The sequence below is a fragment of the Jaculus jaculus genome, chromosome 4, assembly GCF_020740685.1.
Source record: "Jaculus jaculus isolate mJacJac1 chromosome 4, mJacJac1.mat.Y.cur, whole genome shotgun sequence".
Taxonomy (NCBI): Eukaryota; Metazoa; Chordata; class Mammalia; order Rodentia; family Dipodidae; genus Jaculus; species Jaculus jaculus.
This window is the reverse complement of record NC_059105.1, coordinates 136,393,250-136,409,430: the sequence shown is the minus strand read 5'-3', so window position 1 is coordinate 136,409,430 and position 16,181 is coordinate 136,393,250. Positions and strand designations below refer to the sequence as shown.

General features: G+C 34.9%; 1 protein-coding gene across 7 annotated transcripts in view; it reads left to right on the top strand.

Annotated features, from left to right (window-relative positions):
- Positions 1–16,181, top strand: part of Robo1 (roundabout guidance receptor 1) — a 1,243,546-nt gene that overhangs the window by 1,091,989 nt on the left and 135,376 nt on the right. For all 7 annotated transcript variants that reach the window (XM_045148277.1, XM_045148273.1, XM_045148276.1 and 4 more), the window contains one exon: positions 2,823–2,980. In XM_045148277.1, coding sequence (XP_045004212.1) covers positions 2,823–2,980 — 158 coding nt within the window. The remainder of the gene's footprint in view (positions 1–2,822; positions 2,981–16,181) is intronic.

The following is a 16,181-nucleotide window of genomic DNA, read 5'->3' as shown; positions in this document are numbered from 1 at the left end:
TGAGCTATAATATCAACTATGTTTTATTTTACAAAGTGAATATATGCTATGTTATTGGGCCACATATTTTATACCAATTTGCTAGTATTAAACAAAATTATATAAGTAAGAAGAATATGCTATAGATATATAATAGTACCCGTTTAATTATCTGTTCAATTAATGCCTACTTGAAGTATTTATTTTTGATTTTTCAAATTAATATTAAACTTTCTTTATGAAAATTTAGCTCAATCTTTTTAAATTATATGATTCAAGTCAAGAAATATTACAAGATATGTACTTTGATTAAGAGGTGAAAAAAAAATTTAAAAGATCTTTACTTTGAAAATTGGTAGATTCTGAGTATATTTTTATTGATGTTAACAATTGCTTGAATTTGACAAATATACACATAAATTAATAAAATTGGACTATTTGATTAAAATTTTATGTCATTTTATAATATTTTTCTGCCAAAGGCAAAATTCAATACAAGTATAGGAAGAAATATTGCTATTACAGAAAGCTGGACTCATAGTTTTATGTAAGGTTGCCTGTAGCCATTGGTAATACTAGACTTCTGTGCTCTGCAGCTGCAAAAATAATTACATGAGCATTATCTGAGCAACAATCTTGAATGGATTATATTTTGTTAGCTTTTCATTATATACTAGAAAAACATGACCAAATATTATAATAAATGGAAAATATAGCCTGACTTATCTGACTTACACCTTTGAAATTTTTGTAAGACTTTTAATTATGTGTTGGTTTATTTGAGATATGATCTCAATTTGTAAACAAGATATAGTATTACCAAGTTGATTTTAAGCCTACTACTTAGAAAAATTGTACAAATTATTTACTTTATTAGAAAAATATTTTATTTTTGTGTTTTTGGAAGGTGTTGAAACTTTCCAGAGGTGTTATGATAGATTAATAATGTGATCCAGCATGAGAGCATGCTGCCTGGGCATGTCAATGCCTCAACCTTTCCTATAAACCTTACATTTTGTTCTTAGTATGTCTTTAACATCCAAAACTAATATAAGCTTATAAAACGTGAATGTCTTCATGTTCTTTTGTTTTATTATGAGATAACAGTAGCTAGTTTTCAGTTGCAAAGGTTTACATATGTTTTTGTGCATGTGTTTTACAAACACACACACACACACACACACACACACACACACACACACACATGCGCGATAGTGCATAGAATTGCCACTGCATGCATATGCTATGTTTATTGTATACATTTGGGGCAGTGGTAGTTTCTTTTCTAATAATACTTTTTTTAAAAAAAATATTGAAGCAATATTTTCCATGTCCTAACAACCATAGTGTGCCCAGACTGTCTCTATAAGCATGTTAAAAAACAGCTTTGGATTGATGCTATGACTTACTTAGACATACATTCATGTTTAGTGAGTGCTAAGGGAAGAAAAACAGAAACTTAAAATAGAAGAAGATAAGCTATTATAAACTTTTAAATTCATCTGAAGCTGTGAAAGCAAAATTTAAGATTTACTTTTCAAATAATGGTTTGACTATCACTGCTTAAAATTGTAATATTTTATCTATGAAAGCATTTAAAATACCATTAGCATGAATATATCCATTTCAGTATATAATTGTACTATCAAATATTGAGTGCAATGGATTTTAAAGATAAATACTAGTTCACTCAAAATTTATGCACTTAAATACAAATAAATATATTAATTGTTCTCTTAAATCACCTTTCTAAAATGATTTACATAAGATTAAGGAAAATGGGGGTGAAGGAAAGTTAACTATTGATTAGATTTCATATTGAACTATGTCTCTCCCTTCTTTTTATGTAAATAGAAAGACTGGTTATAAATCATGTGCTTAAGATTATATATCTACCATATATTGAAGTTGTGATTTTAGTCTTACTGATAGCAATAAATTCGTGAGCTCAGATTATTATCAAGAAATTGAAGACAATTATAATTTATGAAATATTTGGAGGATATAAATTCATTTAAATTAGTTTTCCACATTTTATAACTGCAGTCACAAACTGAATAATATTGCTTGTTTCATAGTATCTTAATAGCATATTCTTGTCCTGTTGAAATTATGAGAATAGATATTTTACTTTTTTTAAAATTTAGAGTTCATAATATAAGTGGAATTGATAACATCTTTCATTTTAACTTGTTTTATGTGTTAAGTAAAATAGGATATAATAAAAATATCTGTGGCCATCACTTTGATGCCATTGCCCCTGCACACACACATGGTGTGGAAGCACACAATGATTTTGAATGAAGTTACTTATCAAATGTATGAAAAGTTTTCAGAATTAATATATTTTTATTAGAGTATAGTTTTATTGATTATATTTAAGTATCTGTAAAAAACAATGAAATGTATGCTTAGAAATAACCTTCTTTTGACATTTGTGTTTGTATGTGTGTATTGCATCCTTAATGACAGTCAGAGAGTGTTGTCCAGAGTCATCCTATCAGTAGAGAAGGATTCAGTTATATACAGATGAGAAAAATATGGGCAGTGGTCAGGAAAGACGTGCAAGTTCAAATGAAGTCAAATGCTTTCTGTAAAAGCATGGAACAGCAGCGTGCCTATGCCCGCTGGCCTGTGATGAGTATAAAATAATCCTTCTTAAGCATGTATACGGCCAAGTATCCTTATTAAATTTCAGGTGTCTGCAATAGATATCTATTTCTCAGGCTGTATTGAGATAGCTATTAGTAGTGGTTTATTATAATAAATGCCTCTTGCTGAAGTTTCAAGATAAGGACTAAGTGTCGCATCTTTGATATGATGATTTAATCTTGTTCCCACAGTACTGCGGGATGACTTCAGACAGAACCCTTCCGATGTCATGGTGGCAGTCGGGGAGCCTGCAGTAATGGAGTGCCAGCCTCCGCGGGGCCATCCAGAGCCCACCATCTCCTGGAAGAAGGATGGCTCACCACTGGATGACAAAGATGAAAGAATCACTGTGAGTCTTTAATCTAGCCATAGGGAATAACTACAGAGTAACTTCTATTTTCACCCAAGGAAAAGACAAAATTGAAATCACTTTTCTGAGATAAGCCTTTGCATTAACTCCTATTTCTACCTCTTCTTTTAAAAGGAATATAATTCAATTTTCCATGTGTAAAAATGAAAAGAAATTAAAAATGCATGTTTATAGAGTAGTAAAAGACAAGGTATCTTTTCTGTTTTAATGTTCTAGAGTACACAATTTTAGGTAGCCATAATTGTTACTATAAGTCTATAGTTTAGAGTATTTCCATTGAAATTAGTATAAAAATATTGTACCTAAATATTTCCAGAAGATCACATAAATCACTTCAGGATTTGTTATGACTGTCGTTTTCATTGACTTTTCTCTACACAGTTCAACATTGATTATGGAGAATAAAATCCAGTTCTTAGTTATGGTTAATGGTGAATTTACCTCATTATGAAATAAAATCATAGGATTAGACTATTGGTTTTCAAATTCCTGCTCTAAGTAGAAAATCTTATGATCTGTGCTAAGCTTGATGTGACTCCACATGACTTTGCCTGTTCTGTCTTGTAAGGTGTTCACCAAATATATCAGTCAACCAAGCTCTCCTTGAACTTGTGATTGTAAAGCATTCCCTTCTGTAATTTTCTTTATCTAGACACTCTTGTATCTATCCATTGTGAATTTAGTCACTAGGCAAATACATGTGTGGAAAAAACAAAGTTCACTGCTAAGTTTGTCAGTCAACAAAGTGAAAACACATACCACATAAATCTAAGAAAAGCCTGCACTATTTTTTTTTTTTGCACAACCAGTTAACTTCCTGGAATGATAGTTAAATGATGAAAGAGAGAATGTTGTACTAGATCAAATGGTTATGAGAAGTGTGTTGTCTAAATACTGATCTCATTTAGAATGACTCTCAGAAGATTCTGATCTTTCTTCACCTGGATGGCAATAATTCAGCTTTATGTACTGTTAAGAGATGCTGAAAAGTTACATGCTCAATGAAAAACTGCATGTGTAAACTTGGGTTTTAGGAAAGAAATTCCATAGCACAGAGGGTAGAGATTGTAAAAATAAATATTTATCTGGTCATGATAGTGGTCCTTTTGGGTCAGTGAGCCATTAATATAAGAATATTTTGTGCTTAAAAATATAACCTAGAGCACTTGGTATCCACTCTGCAGTTCCCATCTCACTGCCTAAACATTCAAACACACTGAGCTCATTATAATCTTTGATTTTATGTTTTCCCCCATGACCTCCTCATGTTTAATACAAATTAATGACCACTTTCTCCACACTGAGGATGCAGTATTAAGTAAATTGTGTTGAGTGTTATTGTGGAGTTTATCTTCCATGAGTAAATATGCAGATAAAACCAACTAGATAACTATATTATGTAGTTTTAAAACTGTAATAAGTCCCATAAAATGTAATAATCAAGAGTAGAGGAATTCATTAGAGGTTGGGTGAGTCTGAAACCTTATAATTTTTTTGTTTTTATTTTTATTTATTTATTTGCAAGTGACAAACAGAGAGAGAAAGAGGCAGATAGAGAGAGAATGAGCACACCAGGGATTCCAGCCACTGAAAAGGAACTCCAGACGCCTGAGCCCCCTTGTGCATCTGGCTAACGTGGGTCCTGGGGAATTGAGCCTCAAACCGGGGTCCAGAGGCTTCACAGGCAAGGGCTTAACCGCTAAGCCATCTCTCCAGCCCACATCTGAAACTTTAAAAGGCTGATCAGTAATTTCTTTAAATAAAAGGAAAAAAAAAAAACAAGTCTAAGTATTTGGAGAAAACATTATTCAGGACAGACAAAACAGTTAAGTCCCCAAAGGTGGCAGCCGCCTTCCATTTCCATAATGTCAGTGTGGGTTGAGTCCAGTGAGCAAAGGAGTCACAGGAGATACTCTGAGGACAAGCAAGTGAGCAGGCCGTTAAGCCCTTGAAGACATTGCAAATAGCTCGTTTTCTCTAAGTGGGGAGAAGTAGAAGTTTGTCAGAAGAAGGCTCTGTCTCCATGACCGAATGTGTAATGGTGGCAGGGTCAGTAGCTAGTAGACCAATTGTGAGTTTTGTCATAATTGAGGCAAAACACTTAATGGTGGTTTGAACTAGTCTGTTAGGAGCAGAAGCACTGAGAGTAGCTATATTCTGAACATACTGGAAAGCACAGACCAACAATATTTCTGACATTTCATGAGCCTTGTGAGGTAGAGTGATGATTCAAAGCTTCCTCTCACTGCTTTGTCTAAGAGTGGGAACAGGTACCTGAGATGGTGCTGAATACAGAAGATGAGTTGGGATGAGATGAGATATAACAGAACCTCAATTTAGTCATGGTAATTTTCAAATGCTTGTACAATTATCCAAGTATACATCAAATAGGCACTTGGATATATGAGTCAGAAATTCAGAGTTGAGGTTGAGGCTGGAGAACAAATTAAGTTGTGGTAGACATGCAAGTACTCATTACTGTATAGCCCCTCCCTCCTTCCGAGCAAATTAAATCCCATCCCCAGCTCCCTGCTCTGCAGCAGACTGTTTGACTATTTCAGTTCCAGTGATTGTGACTGAACACTAAAGATCCTAAATGCCATACTAAAGTGAATATCAAGTATGCTCTTTTCCTACTGTTAGGAAAGCAGGAATGTCACATATGCTAGGTGTGTGTGGCAGCTACTGTGGAGGTCACACATCTCGAGGTCCTCGCTCCTGATTTATGTGCCACTGAAGCTTGTAGTCTGTCTGCAATCATGTGGGCCCATGACTGGCACATAGGATGAATGAGCCGTAGTCCATTGTTGCATGAAGTCACTGAGAATTTCCTAACGCAACACAGCCGGTAGCCTGTCCTGATGCATGGATGCTCAGCAGTGCAAACCTGGTGCTCAAATACTGGAGACTGCCATCATTGTGGCAATGCTTCCCATTAGGAAAGAAGATAGTCTAGACTTAGCTCTCGGGGAGAACAGGCTGAAAGAAAGGGCAGCAGACTAAAAGGAACACTGAGTGAAAGAGAAAGAGAATCAGAAGGGCAGCCAAGCACAGACAACCTGTAAGCAGGGGTCCAGAGCTGAATCAAATGCAGTTGGTGCATCAAGTAATATGAAGACCGAGTATTGACTTTAGATTTAATAACATGGCATAGGCCACAGATGAGCCTGACAAGAGCCATTTCAGAAGAGTGACGAAGGTTAGAAACTCACTGAACTGATTCAACAGCCTAGAAAAATTGAAATTGGGTATAGACTACACAGGATTCTTTGTAGGTTGTCTCTCCATGTGGTTAGTAAGAAACACAAATGATTGTACTGTCTGAAACACTTTCAAAGCTACCAGGTCATTGTTGTACGTCATGGGGTCGGTATGGGTTAATTTTTATTACCTTCATCATTTTATATTACTATATTAAATTTATTTTGATTTAATATACATTTTTTAGATATTTTGCTACAATATCATATTGTGGATCAGGCAAAATTTTATGATATTTTTATGATATTTTGGGGAACCTTAAATATCTAGGGAGCCTATTTTTTAATTTAAAAATACCAATCCTCTAATTCCATCAGCACTTTATAGTCTATCTCAGAACCACTTCTAATAGGAATCACACAACTTAAAGTTGCCATAACCTATTATGGAAATGATGCCAATATGTTAATGTATAAATAGGTTTACATCATTTAAATATTACCAAGACAATGGTCCATGATAGTATTGCATATTCTAGGAAGTTGTAACATATTTACTATTTTCAAGACCATCTATGCCTTTTCGATAGATGATGACCCTTGAGCTGATAAAACATGCATACACTTAGGGAAGTGAATGGTCAGCAGGTGTGTTTAAAAATCACTTTCCTTATTTAGGTCATTATTGTTCTTTGCTTTATTCCCTTCCTTTAGGCAAAACTAAATCTAGTGATTGAAACAACAACAAAAATGGCTTAGATCACCAAATGATTCGCATGATTTTATTTCTAGTTCTTCTTTTTAAATTTTGAAACTACATTCTCATGGGCTGTTGGACATCAGATACCTTACATGGTTCTTCTTGCCTACGCTTTGTATTCAAATGATTGTTTTTATTTCTATTGCTTCTGTACTTTGCCCAGTATGCTGAGGACACAGGGCCAGGAGATGAAAGCCCTTTTATCTCTATGAAAGGCACTTGAAGAGTGCATGGTTATGGCTACAGTTATAGTTGTAGAAATTTCTAGAGCTCTTTAATTCAGTGGCTTTCTTTGTTGCAAATTTAAAGCACACATATTCCAGCTGTGAGAACAAAAAGCATACCCTACAAAAAGGGGAATATGTGATTGAACTGTGGCTGCACCTGTAGTTTTGATATTCTTCAGTCATTTCTTTCTGCATAGGCCTGGATTCTGATCCAAAATTGTGATTCATAGTGCTTATAAACCAGGAGTATAACATTTCCCTACTCTTCCATGACAACAGGATCTTTTCAAACTCCTTTGGCATGGATTTCTTAGAATAAAAGAGGCCTCAGGTGATGTTTGTCTCTCGTATTATTTTGCTAGACTTGAGTACCTAAAGTGTTAGAAATAGGAGTAGTTTTTCTGTCAGGCTGGATAAAATTGACTTCATGTCTTTGAGGCTTAGTCATAACCATCATTATTAATAAATATTTTTTTCATAGAGATGAACCAGAGGGCTAGAGGCTTTCTTTTGTAAGGAGTAACTGTTAAAAACTAGACCAATAAAACAGTGGTATATTTCATTACATTTTGGAAATATTATGTGTAAAATCAAAATATGTAGTAAGGGTATAAAAGAGAAATAAAAACTAATGCCAACTATAAAAAATATTAATGTAATGTTTATTTTTTAAAAAAAACATAAAAATTTAGAGAAAGAAAATCACTCAGTAATTAAAGCACTTGTAGTGCGAGCATGAAGATAAACCCACAAATGTCAAGTGGGCATGGTGTCCACCCTATAATCCCACCATTAAAAAACAGAGAATATCCAGGGCAAACTGGCCAGTTAGGCTAGCCAAATTGGTGAACTCTGGATTCACAGGAGTCATCCTGTCCCAGTAAATATTGTGGAGGCACCTGAGGAAGACACTGGATGTCAACCTCTAGCCTCTATATTCCCAGACAAACATGTATCCATGAATCTACACATGTGCACATGGTCATACACATGTACAAACACTCACTTGCACACACAACACATAAAGGCACATACTTTTGTATTAAAGAAAACATTTAAATTCAAAGAAGCCATCACAAATACATTAATAGATTATTTAAAGGCCTTAAAAATTCATTAAGATGGCTATTTATAAGAATAAATATAAGGAAATAGCAAGAAAAGGCATGACAAAAACTACAATATAATTTTGGATATCTGAATGGAGTGAAGCATCAATAGTAAATAGAGGAAAAAGATAGTAATGCCAAAACATTGTAAAAAAAAAAAAAAGATAGTGTTTATTTTAAAGCTTAGGACTTATTAACTTTCATCATGTCACCATTATGTTAGTGAAAGCTTGTTATATGTTTGCACAGTTTTTTAAACTCTATTTTTAGTGTGTGTTGGAGGGGTGTCACATAATTTCACAATGTCCCAGGCTTCATTTTTACATGTTGTCTCCTGAATCTTAATGAAATGAATAACATCATGGTGGTCACTATAAGAATCACAGCCACAGAGAGGGACAGATCATTTGTCTTGGAGACATGAAGATAATTTTAATAAAGCAAAGTGTTATTGACTTGATTGCTGTAATAAACATGTATTATAAAGTAAAGCATAAAGGCTTTCAATACAACTGATATGACCATTAACAGAACAAGAGCCATTGCGCCAACCTCCAAACCTGTGGGACATCTAGCATAATTAGAGAATAACTTTCATTGACAATGGAAAGATACAGATTGTTTTCTTGTCATTATTTTCGAAAAACAATATGGGTTATGCCCAAGTGCTTGCTGAACTTTTATAATGAGTTGGGCTTTCAAGCAATATGGCCTCTGTAGTTGGTCATACAATCAATCCCACATAGGTCCTGGGTAACTGTAGAATATGGCTTATTGTGATACATGACAAAAATGAGATAGTGAATTCATACTGATGTCTCAACAAAACAACATGATGCTTGTGTGTATTTATATACGGATCTGATAATTGAAGGCTAGGGACTAAGATTTTTTAAAAAAAAAATATGAGATGGATATACACAGTAGCAATCAATAATATATCAATATGCTTAGCTCACTATAAATATGAAGTAAACTGCTTTGAATATTGTAAGTTGGCATTGAAAGCATTGCATTCACTCCTTCTGCTTAAATGTATCATGAAAATGAAATGAAAAAGATGACACTTATTTTTTACTTGAAACTTTGCAAACACATGTTTAAAATTTTAGGTATGGTTGCTACCTGCTATGTATTATTTCAGTTGTCTCATTTTATCTGCTTGAGCACACAGCAAAATAAAGTATTCTCTTTTCATTTGGGAAAACTTACTTCTCAATTCAGTTTCTAGGGGAAGGAGATGAGGATAATGATAATAAAAGCTTAATGTAGCAGTTACAATGAGCCAGGCCCTGTTGTAAGCATTCAGGTATAGACCAAAATAATGTCAAAATACTGAACATCTTGCTGATTATTTTTTATATCATATTTGTCATTTATTTTGATAATTTCATTTCAATGTATAAAAACCATAACATGAAACCATTCTTTTTTAATGTTTGAACTTCTCAATTAGTCTGACACTGTGACACACAGTTATAAATAACTTGTGCTTTTCTCTGAGATAAATTATACTTTTATTCTCCATTTTTTCCTCAAGGTTGCATGTCACAGACCAGTCTGATATTAGCAAAGAAAACTGTAGTCTAAGGAAAGCTGTGAATATGGGAAAAGAAGTCACCGAAATTCAATGCAGTTCAAGTGATTTGTTTCATGTATGATTTGCATTGAAGGACAATTCACACTCATGCAAGATAAAGAGGAATAAGTACAGATAGAGAAGTGGGTCTCAACTCTGTCATTTCTCTCTAAAGCAAACTTTGATTTGAAAATCAATAATGAAGAGAAATTTAGTTATGCATCACAGTTACCTAGCCACTTCCCTTTCCATGTTCAAGGTGCACTATTGCTAAAGTGGAGAATTGGCATAACTTCTTCCAGTCCTTTTCTACATCCTGTATGTCTTTACAGGCTTCTTTGATTTCCCCTGTTGTGATATTTTGGTGAAAAGCATCTGACTCACATCCCATCCAAATCCCCAGTGTCCTGCAGATCCTTCATAAAATTGGCATCCAGCCCACTCATTGCCAATTGCTTCCTTTCTCCCCAATTCCCACATGTCTCCTTCCTAAGCCATCTGCTCCTTCTTTCCTTCCCCTTACGCTTTTGCCCAGTCTTCCAAGTCCTTTCATTGTTTAATGTCCAGGCTTTCTTTTCCCCACTTCTCTCCTAGAGGAAATCATTGTCCTTAACACAGCTGATGTTATAGAGCCATTCTTCCATGAAAGGTTGAATTTGTATTCCTGTGAAATAAGTGCATCGTTCAGTTGTATAAAGGTCACAGGAAGCTGCAGTGGTAAACTAGAAATGGACATTTTCCTGTCCTTCTTATGCTGAGGCCCTGCACATTATGTACTCTTTTTAAAGTTAACATTTTATTCATTATTTAAGTATGAGTTAAATTAATATAATTGAATAATAATAATAATAATAGGATTTGGACAAATGAATTAGAAACCTGTGTAATCCTGCTGTTTAATTATCAAAGTTAAGAATAAGAAAAGGACCAGTTCAACAAAACATTCATGGGCATTATGAAACCACATGCTTGTTTCAGTTTGCAACACATTCATACTTACTAATGATATTTGATCTGCATAAATTTCATTGTCTGAATCTGTCAAATCAATTGCCTAATAGCAAATTATTATTTCACCATGTCATGAAAATATGGTGAGAAAGTAAAGTTTATAATAAATAGCAACATGTATCCATTGTAGAGTATTAAGATTGCTGCTCTAGGCTAGTAGACCTGAATAGATTCTCAATATAGTTAGTTGTCAGATTTGGCAGAAAAGAAAACTCAGAGGTTGTTTGTATTTGAACAGTTATAATAATTTTCAAAATATGATAAAAAGTCATATAAATACCTGTCAAAGAGCCATTTGCCCATATTTGTATTGGCGTCTAATTCAGAACTGTACCTTCAGTTTCCTTAGACTTATTTGAGTTAGTTAGCTGAGGTGAATATTATGAGCCTGTCTTAAGACTACCACTGAAATTAGAAGCCTGATTGAAGTTCTGTGTTTACCTGTATTGTGAAATGCATTTGTCAGCTGCAAAGTTCCCAGGGAATAAATCTCAACACCCTAAGGCTTCCGCTGAATCACCTATTTTCCTCATACATCTAGAACACTTCTAGTTATGTTCTATCCTTAGGGGAGTTGAGAAATTCTGTGGTTCAGATGAGAAACTCCAGTTGAGAAAGGCTGGTTTATCTTTCTTGGGAACATTCTGAGTCTTTCATAAACTTACAATTCTGTTTAAATGATTGTACCTAGATCCATCATGTCTGTACACTGAAACTAGCAAAAGCCAAGATAAGAATTCCTGGCCCACTTGTGAAGTCAACTCCCTCTTTGGAGGATTGTAATATGCTAAGGCACTCTTAACTCTAGCATATGGGTTAGGTAGTAGTACAAAGATAAATAGAATTATGACGAACATTTCATTATTGCTATTACTTTAAAAAAAAAACAACTCATGTATTAGATTTGACTTTAAAAGTTGGACTCCCAGCTGCCTCACTTGGAAAGGTGCTTGCTGTGTAAGCATGAGGACCTGAGTTGAGATCCCAAGTATGGACCCAAAACCTAGGCCCTGGCACACTTTTCTATAAGCCCTGAAGTGGGGACGCAAAAACTGGGATGCCTTGGGGTGTATTGGGCAGATAGTCTCGTCCAAAGTGTGAGCTACAGGCACAGTGAGAGAACGTGTCTCAAAAAGAATGTGGAAAGTAACCAAGGAAGACACCTGACACTATCCTCTGTCCTCCACACACATGTGCACATGCATACATGTGCACATTTACATATGTGTACACCCCACAAACACATAAACTCATGCATTCACTACATACAATATAAGATTCAAAAATAATAAATAAAAATATTAAAAAATAAAACTTGGCTACTCGGGCAAATAGTGTCTTAATTTTTTTAAAAAAAGTTGAGTACCAGTTTGTGAGAGATTTTGCATATGCTATTTTACCTGTTTTTTTTCTACACTCCCTTCACCATTTTATTCTAATTTACTCATTTTCATAACACAATATAGAGATAAATTCTTCTGAGGAACAGCTACAAAACCCCACCTGAAATGTCCATACTCAATTTCTTTTGCTCTAAAAGGAAACTTTGATCACACACTATATGATCTGTTACAAATCCTGATCTATGCACGACTCATCTGTTACCCATGAGGCATGCTGTGTCTCTTAAAGTGGGAGCTCTCAATATTCAGCACTCTCCATGGAGAGGATCTCTGTACCTTATCTGTCAGCATCATTCTGAAAATGAAGCTGTTGCAGTCCCAACTGTCTTGGCTTATACAGCAGTTCATCGGTAGAGCACTTGTCTAAGATGTGTGCAACCCAAGATTTATGTTTAAAACTGAAAACATGAAAGAAGAGGACAAAAGAAAGACAAAACAAGTTTTCAAGATTACTGATAACAGCTTCATCATATTACTACTATTTTTGCTGATATTAATTACTTATGAGGGGTGAAGGGTCAGACATACTTAATTTCAGAAATAATAACAACTCTATAGAACAAGATATTTTGTAGAGCAGAAGCCCAGAGCTGTATTTTACATGTACACATTTATTTGACTAATGTGGAAGTATATATCAAACTTGTGTCTTGTTGTATATATGATATATAATCCTAGTAGACTTGATCCTTTGCAGTATGTTTTCCCTGTTTGGTCTGAGTTACTATGTTGACACTCCTTATGAAGACCCTATAAATTGATGTAAACAGACTCAAGAACCATAGAGATGAAGCGAGTGACTTTAGATGCAGAATGACAAGAGTAAAGGCCAAAGGTTGCCAGACAATAGATTTTTCTAGTGTGACAAATGTGCTTTATTACTTTGGGAAATCATGTGTACTTTCCATGGCTCCTCCAAGTAATGCGTTGGACTTCTGTGTGAACAGATGTCCTCATGAAAACATGAAAAATCTGTGGACTCAAACAGTTTGGGTGTTATATCACACTGATATTTTGTCCTGTGTTGGTTGTTGCATGTTGTCTTTTAACTGTGAGATTGTTCTGCTGTTCTGATATTTTTCTTTCCAAATAGGTTTCCTCAAAAACAAATTTGAATTTTTTTCTAAAAGTTAGGCCCACCCAAATGTTGGCTTTAGTGAGAGTAACATTGGACAACTTAGAGAATGTTCTAGCAGATAATTCTGCCCCTCTCACCATCACTGAGCCAAAACCTTCTATGTGTGTGCTGTCGTTTATTCCTCTACCATCAGCTAGAAGGGAGGAAGTTCTCAGAAATTCTTCTAATCGTGCCACAATAGTTGGATTACATGATGCAACATGATTATCAATATTGTACACTAAGAAATATTATGACTCTAAAAAAATTTGAGCTCATGTGGCCAAATACTATCTACCCAATGCCTGCAGTGGGAAGTTGAGATTAGCTAGCTGTCTTAATAGAGAAAGCATACATGCCAATGCTATTGCAGCCTGGTGTTTTTTTTTTTTTTTCTTCTTACCATATATGCTTACTCAAGCAGCTGAGTTCTCTCAGTTCTAAGCACTTTGATATATCTGATCAGGCCATTAAATTTCTCCAAATTGCCATGGGCTAGTGGAATTTTACTACTGTCTGTCTGGGAGCACTTTGTTTAATTATAGGTTAAAGTCAGTTACCAAATGAAAGGCACAATCTTTTGCGGGTTCCAAGATAGCTCTCTAACCAGTTTATATTTTTTTCAGCATGCTAAATGAGATGTTTCTCTAAAATATAGTTTAAAATCTATCTTAATGCATTGCTTATTAATCTGATTTTCAAATTGGAAAACATGCCTGATATCTGGAGTATTTTTTTAATAAATTCTTTGTAAAAAGTTGCTTATCTAATTGCTTGTAATCCTTGTGATTGCTCATGATGGCTGACAACATTTGATTTCTTTCTATTTACTGTAAACAAAATGAATCATAATCCTTTATTTAAGTAGTACATTCAAAAGTGCTCTTGATTATATAAGGCATTATTTGCTTAAAACAGGGCCTACAGTACAGAAAGGAAAGAAACAGTTTAAGCCCTGTAGGTCTAAATCACATTAAATTTGAACCCTTTAAAGAGACTTGGGGTTTCCTTGTCATTATCTGTACATGGCCAAGTTTAACTTTGATTCTCCGTCATGTCCACATCACCATTGTATTTAAAGACTCTCTCTCAAAAATTAATGTCAACTTTTGGGCTGAGGCTCAAGTCTCCTCTAATCTTATGCTGATTTGGTTTTTTCTTTGTTTAAAGGCTAGTGGCCTGAACCAAATAGCTATTGGTAACATCTGACCACTTCAGTTTTTATCTCCCTAAAACCAGAGAATTTGATAATATGATAAATCATACACTTGTAAAATAATCTGGTGTGCATTAACAAGATTACTGCCAGATGGCACAGGTTTTCTCTCCTTAAATCTTCACCATCTAGGTGATCACAGAGCTCTAAGGGCCTACACATTAGAAACAGGCTCGCCTTTATGATCCTCATTTGTATGGGAAAATTTCAAGAGCAGTTGAGTTCAATCTATATAAAACTGGTTGAGCATAATGGAAATTTGTCTCCTTGACTGGACAAAGTGTAATTTAGTAAGGAATCCATTATATCCCGCATTGCCTTTGAACATCCGTGGTGTCACTCTTCTCTCACTGGGACGTGTCGCACTACCACATTGTAGCCGGCACCACACTTGTGAGAGATCATGTCAGATTAACACATCTTTTATTAGGGAATCTTATAAATATGCTATTTAAACTTTAAATATTCTATAATAACAAACTCATGTTTATAAGAGGACAGCCAGTCCCTGTAGGAATATGGGATATTTACCTAACGCCATGTCTCCAGCAGATAGCACATAAATGTGTGGAGTGTTAACATATACACTTTTTTCAGATAGTTGGTCTTTCAGTAGGTACATTATGTGAAATTCAAGTAGGCTATCCATATCAGGCAGGATTCAGTCTCGGGTGTGCTAGGAAGAGGACCCTGAATCTTACATACCCAGGCAGACCCATAAGTTACATTATTTGTCTGGTCATTGATGACTTATACTTGGGAAGCAAAGAAAACCCAAGTGCCTCTTCGCTATCAGAAAGCAAGCCCTGCAGTGAAGATTTACCTTGGGCATAAGTAGAATGGGCTCCTGTATCATTACCAAATGACCGGGAGACTGTTTCTGATATTTCCAAAAACTTAGTTGCCTTGTCCAAAACTAGTACAGTGTATCTTTCCTGTGAGAATGTCGTGACATCGATGGCAACATCATATATGTCGCAGGTGTTGGTGCACCAGGATCTCAATACCTGCACCAGGAGTCATCCATATTGTTACTTAAATTCGGGAATACATTTTTAAACTTACCGCAGACTCACTAGTGCGTTTTTCATGTCCCAGAACTCCATCAATGCATTTTGCAGAGAGACCAATCAGTGGCATTTTGTGCCTAGTGCATACATTTTTCAGATGTCATAGTTTTGTAATTGTTCATTCATTTAAAATGTCTATGGAAGCAAAAGAGAATTTAAATATGTTTATGTGGTATGTAGTGGTCACTGTGTGAATTTGCCTTCCACAATGCAGTATAAAATACTGTGCCATTAACCTGAATTCTAATATACTATACATTTTCTGAAGAGATGATGACTTAAGTATTTTGTGTATCCATCCTCTATGAAAAAAGCAGATCTGTTTTCTGTATAGCTACTGTGCATTTTAAATGTTAAAAGTTAAGATGAAGTCCTTGTCATAGTGGACCATATGTATCTTTGTACAGGGGAGGCTAGATATGGCAAATCAAAATTTTCCCAATGATTTTATTTTACTCCTTAATCTTCCCATTAATTGCCCATACTCT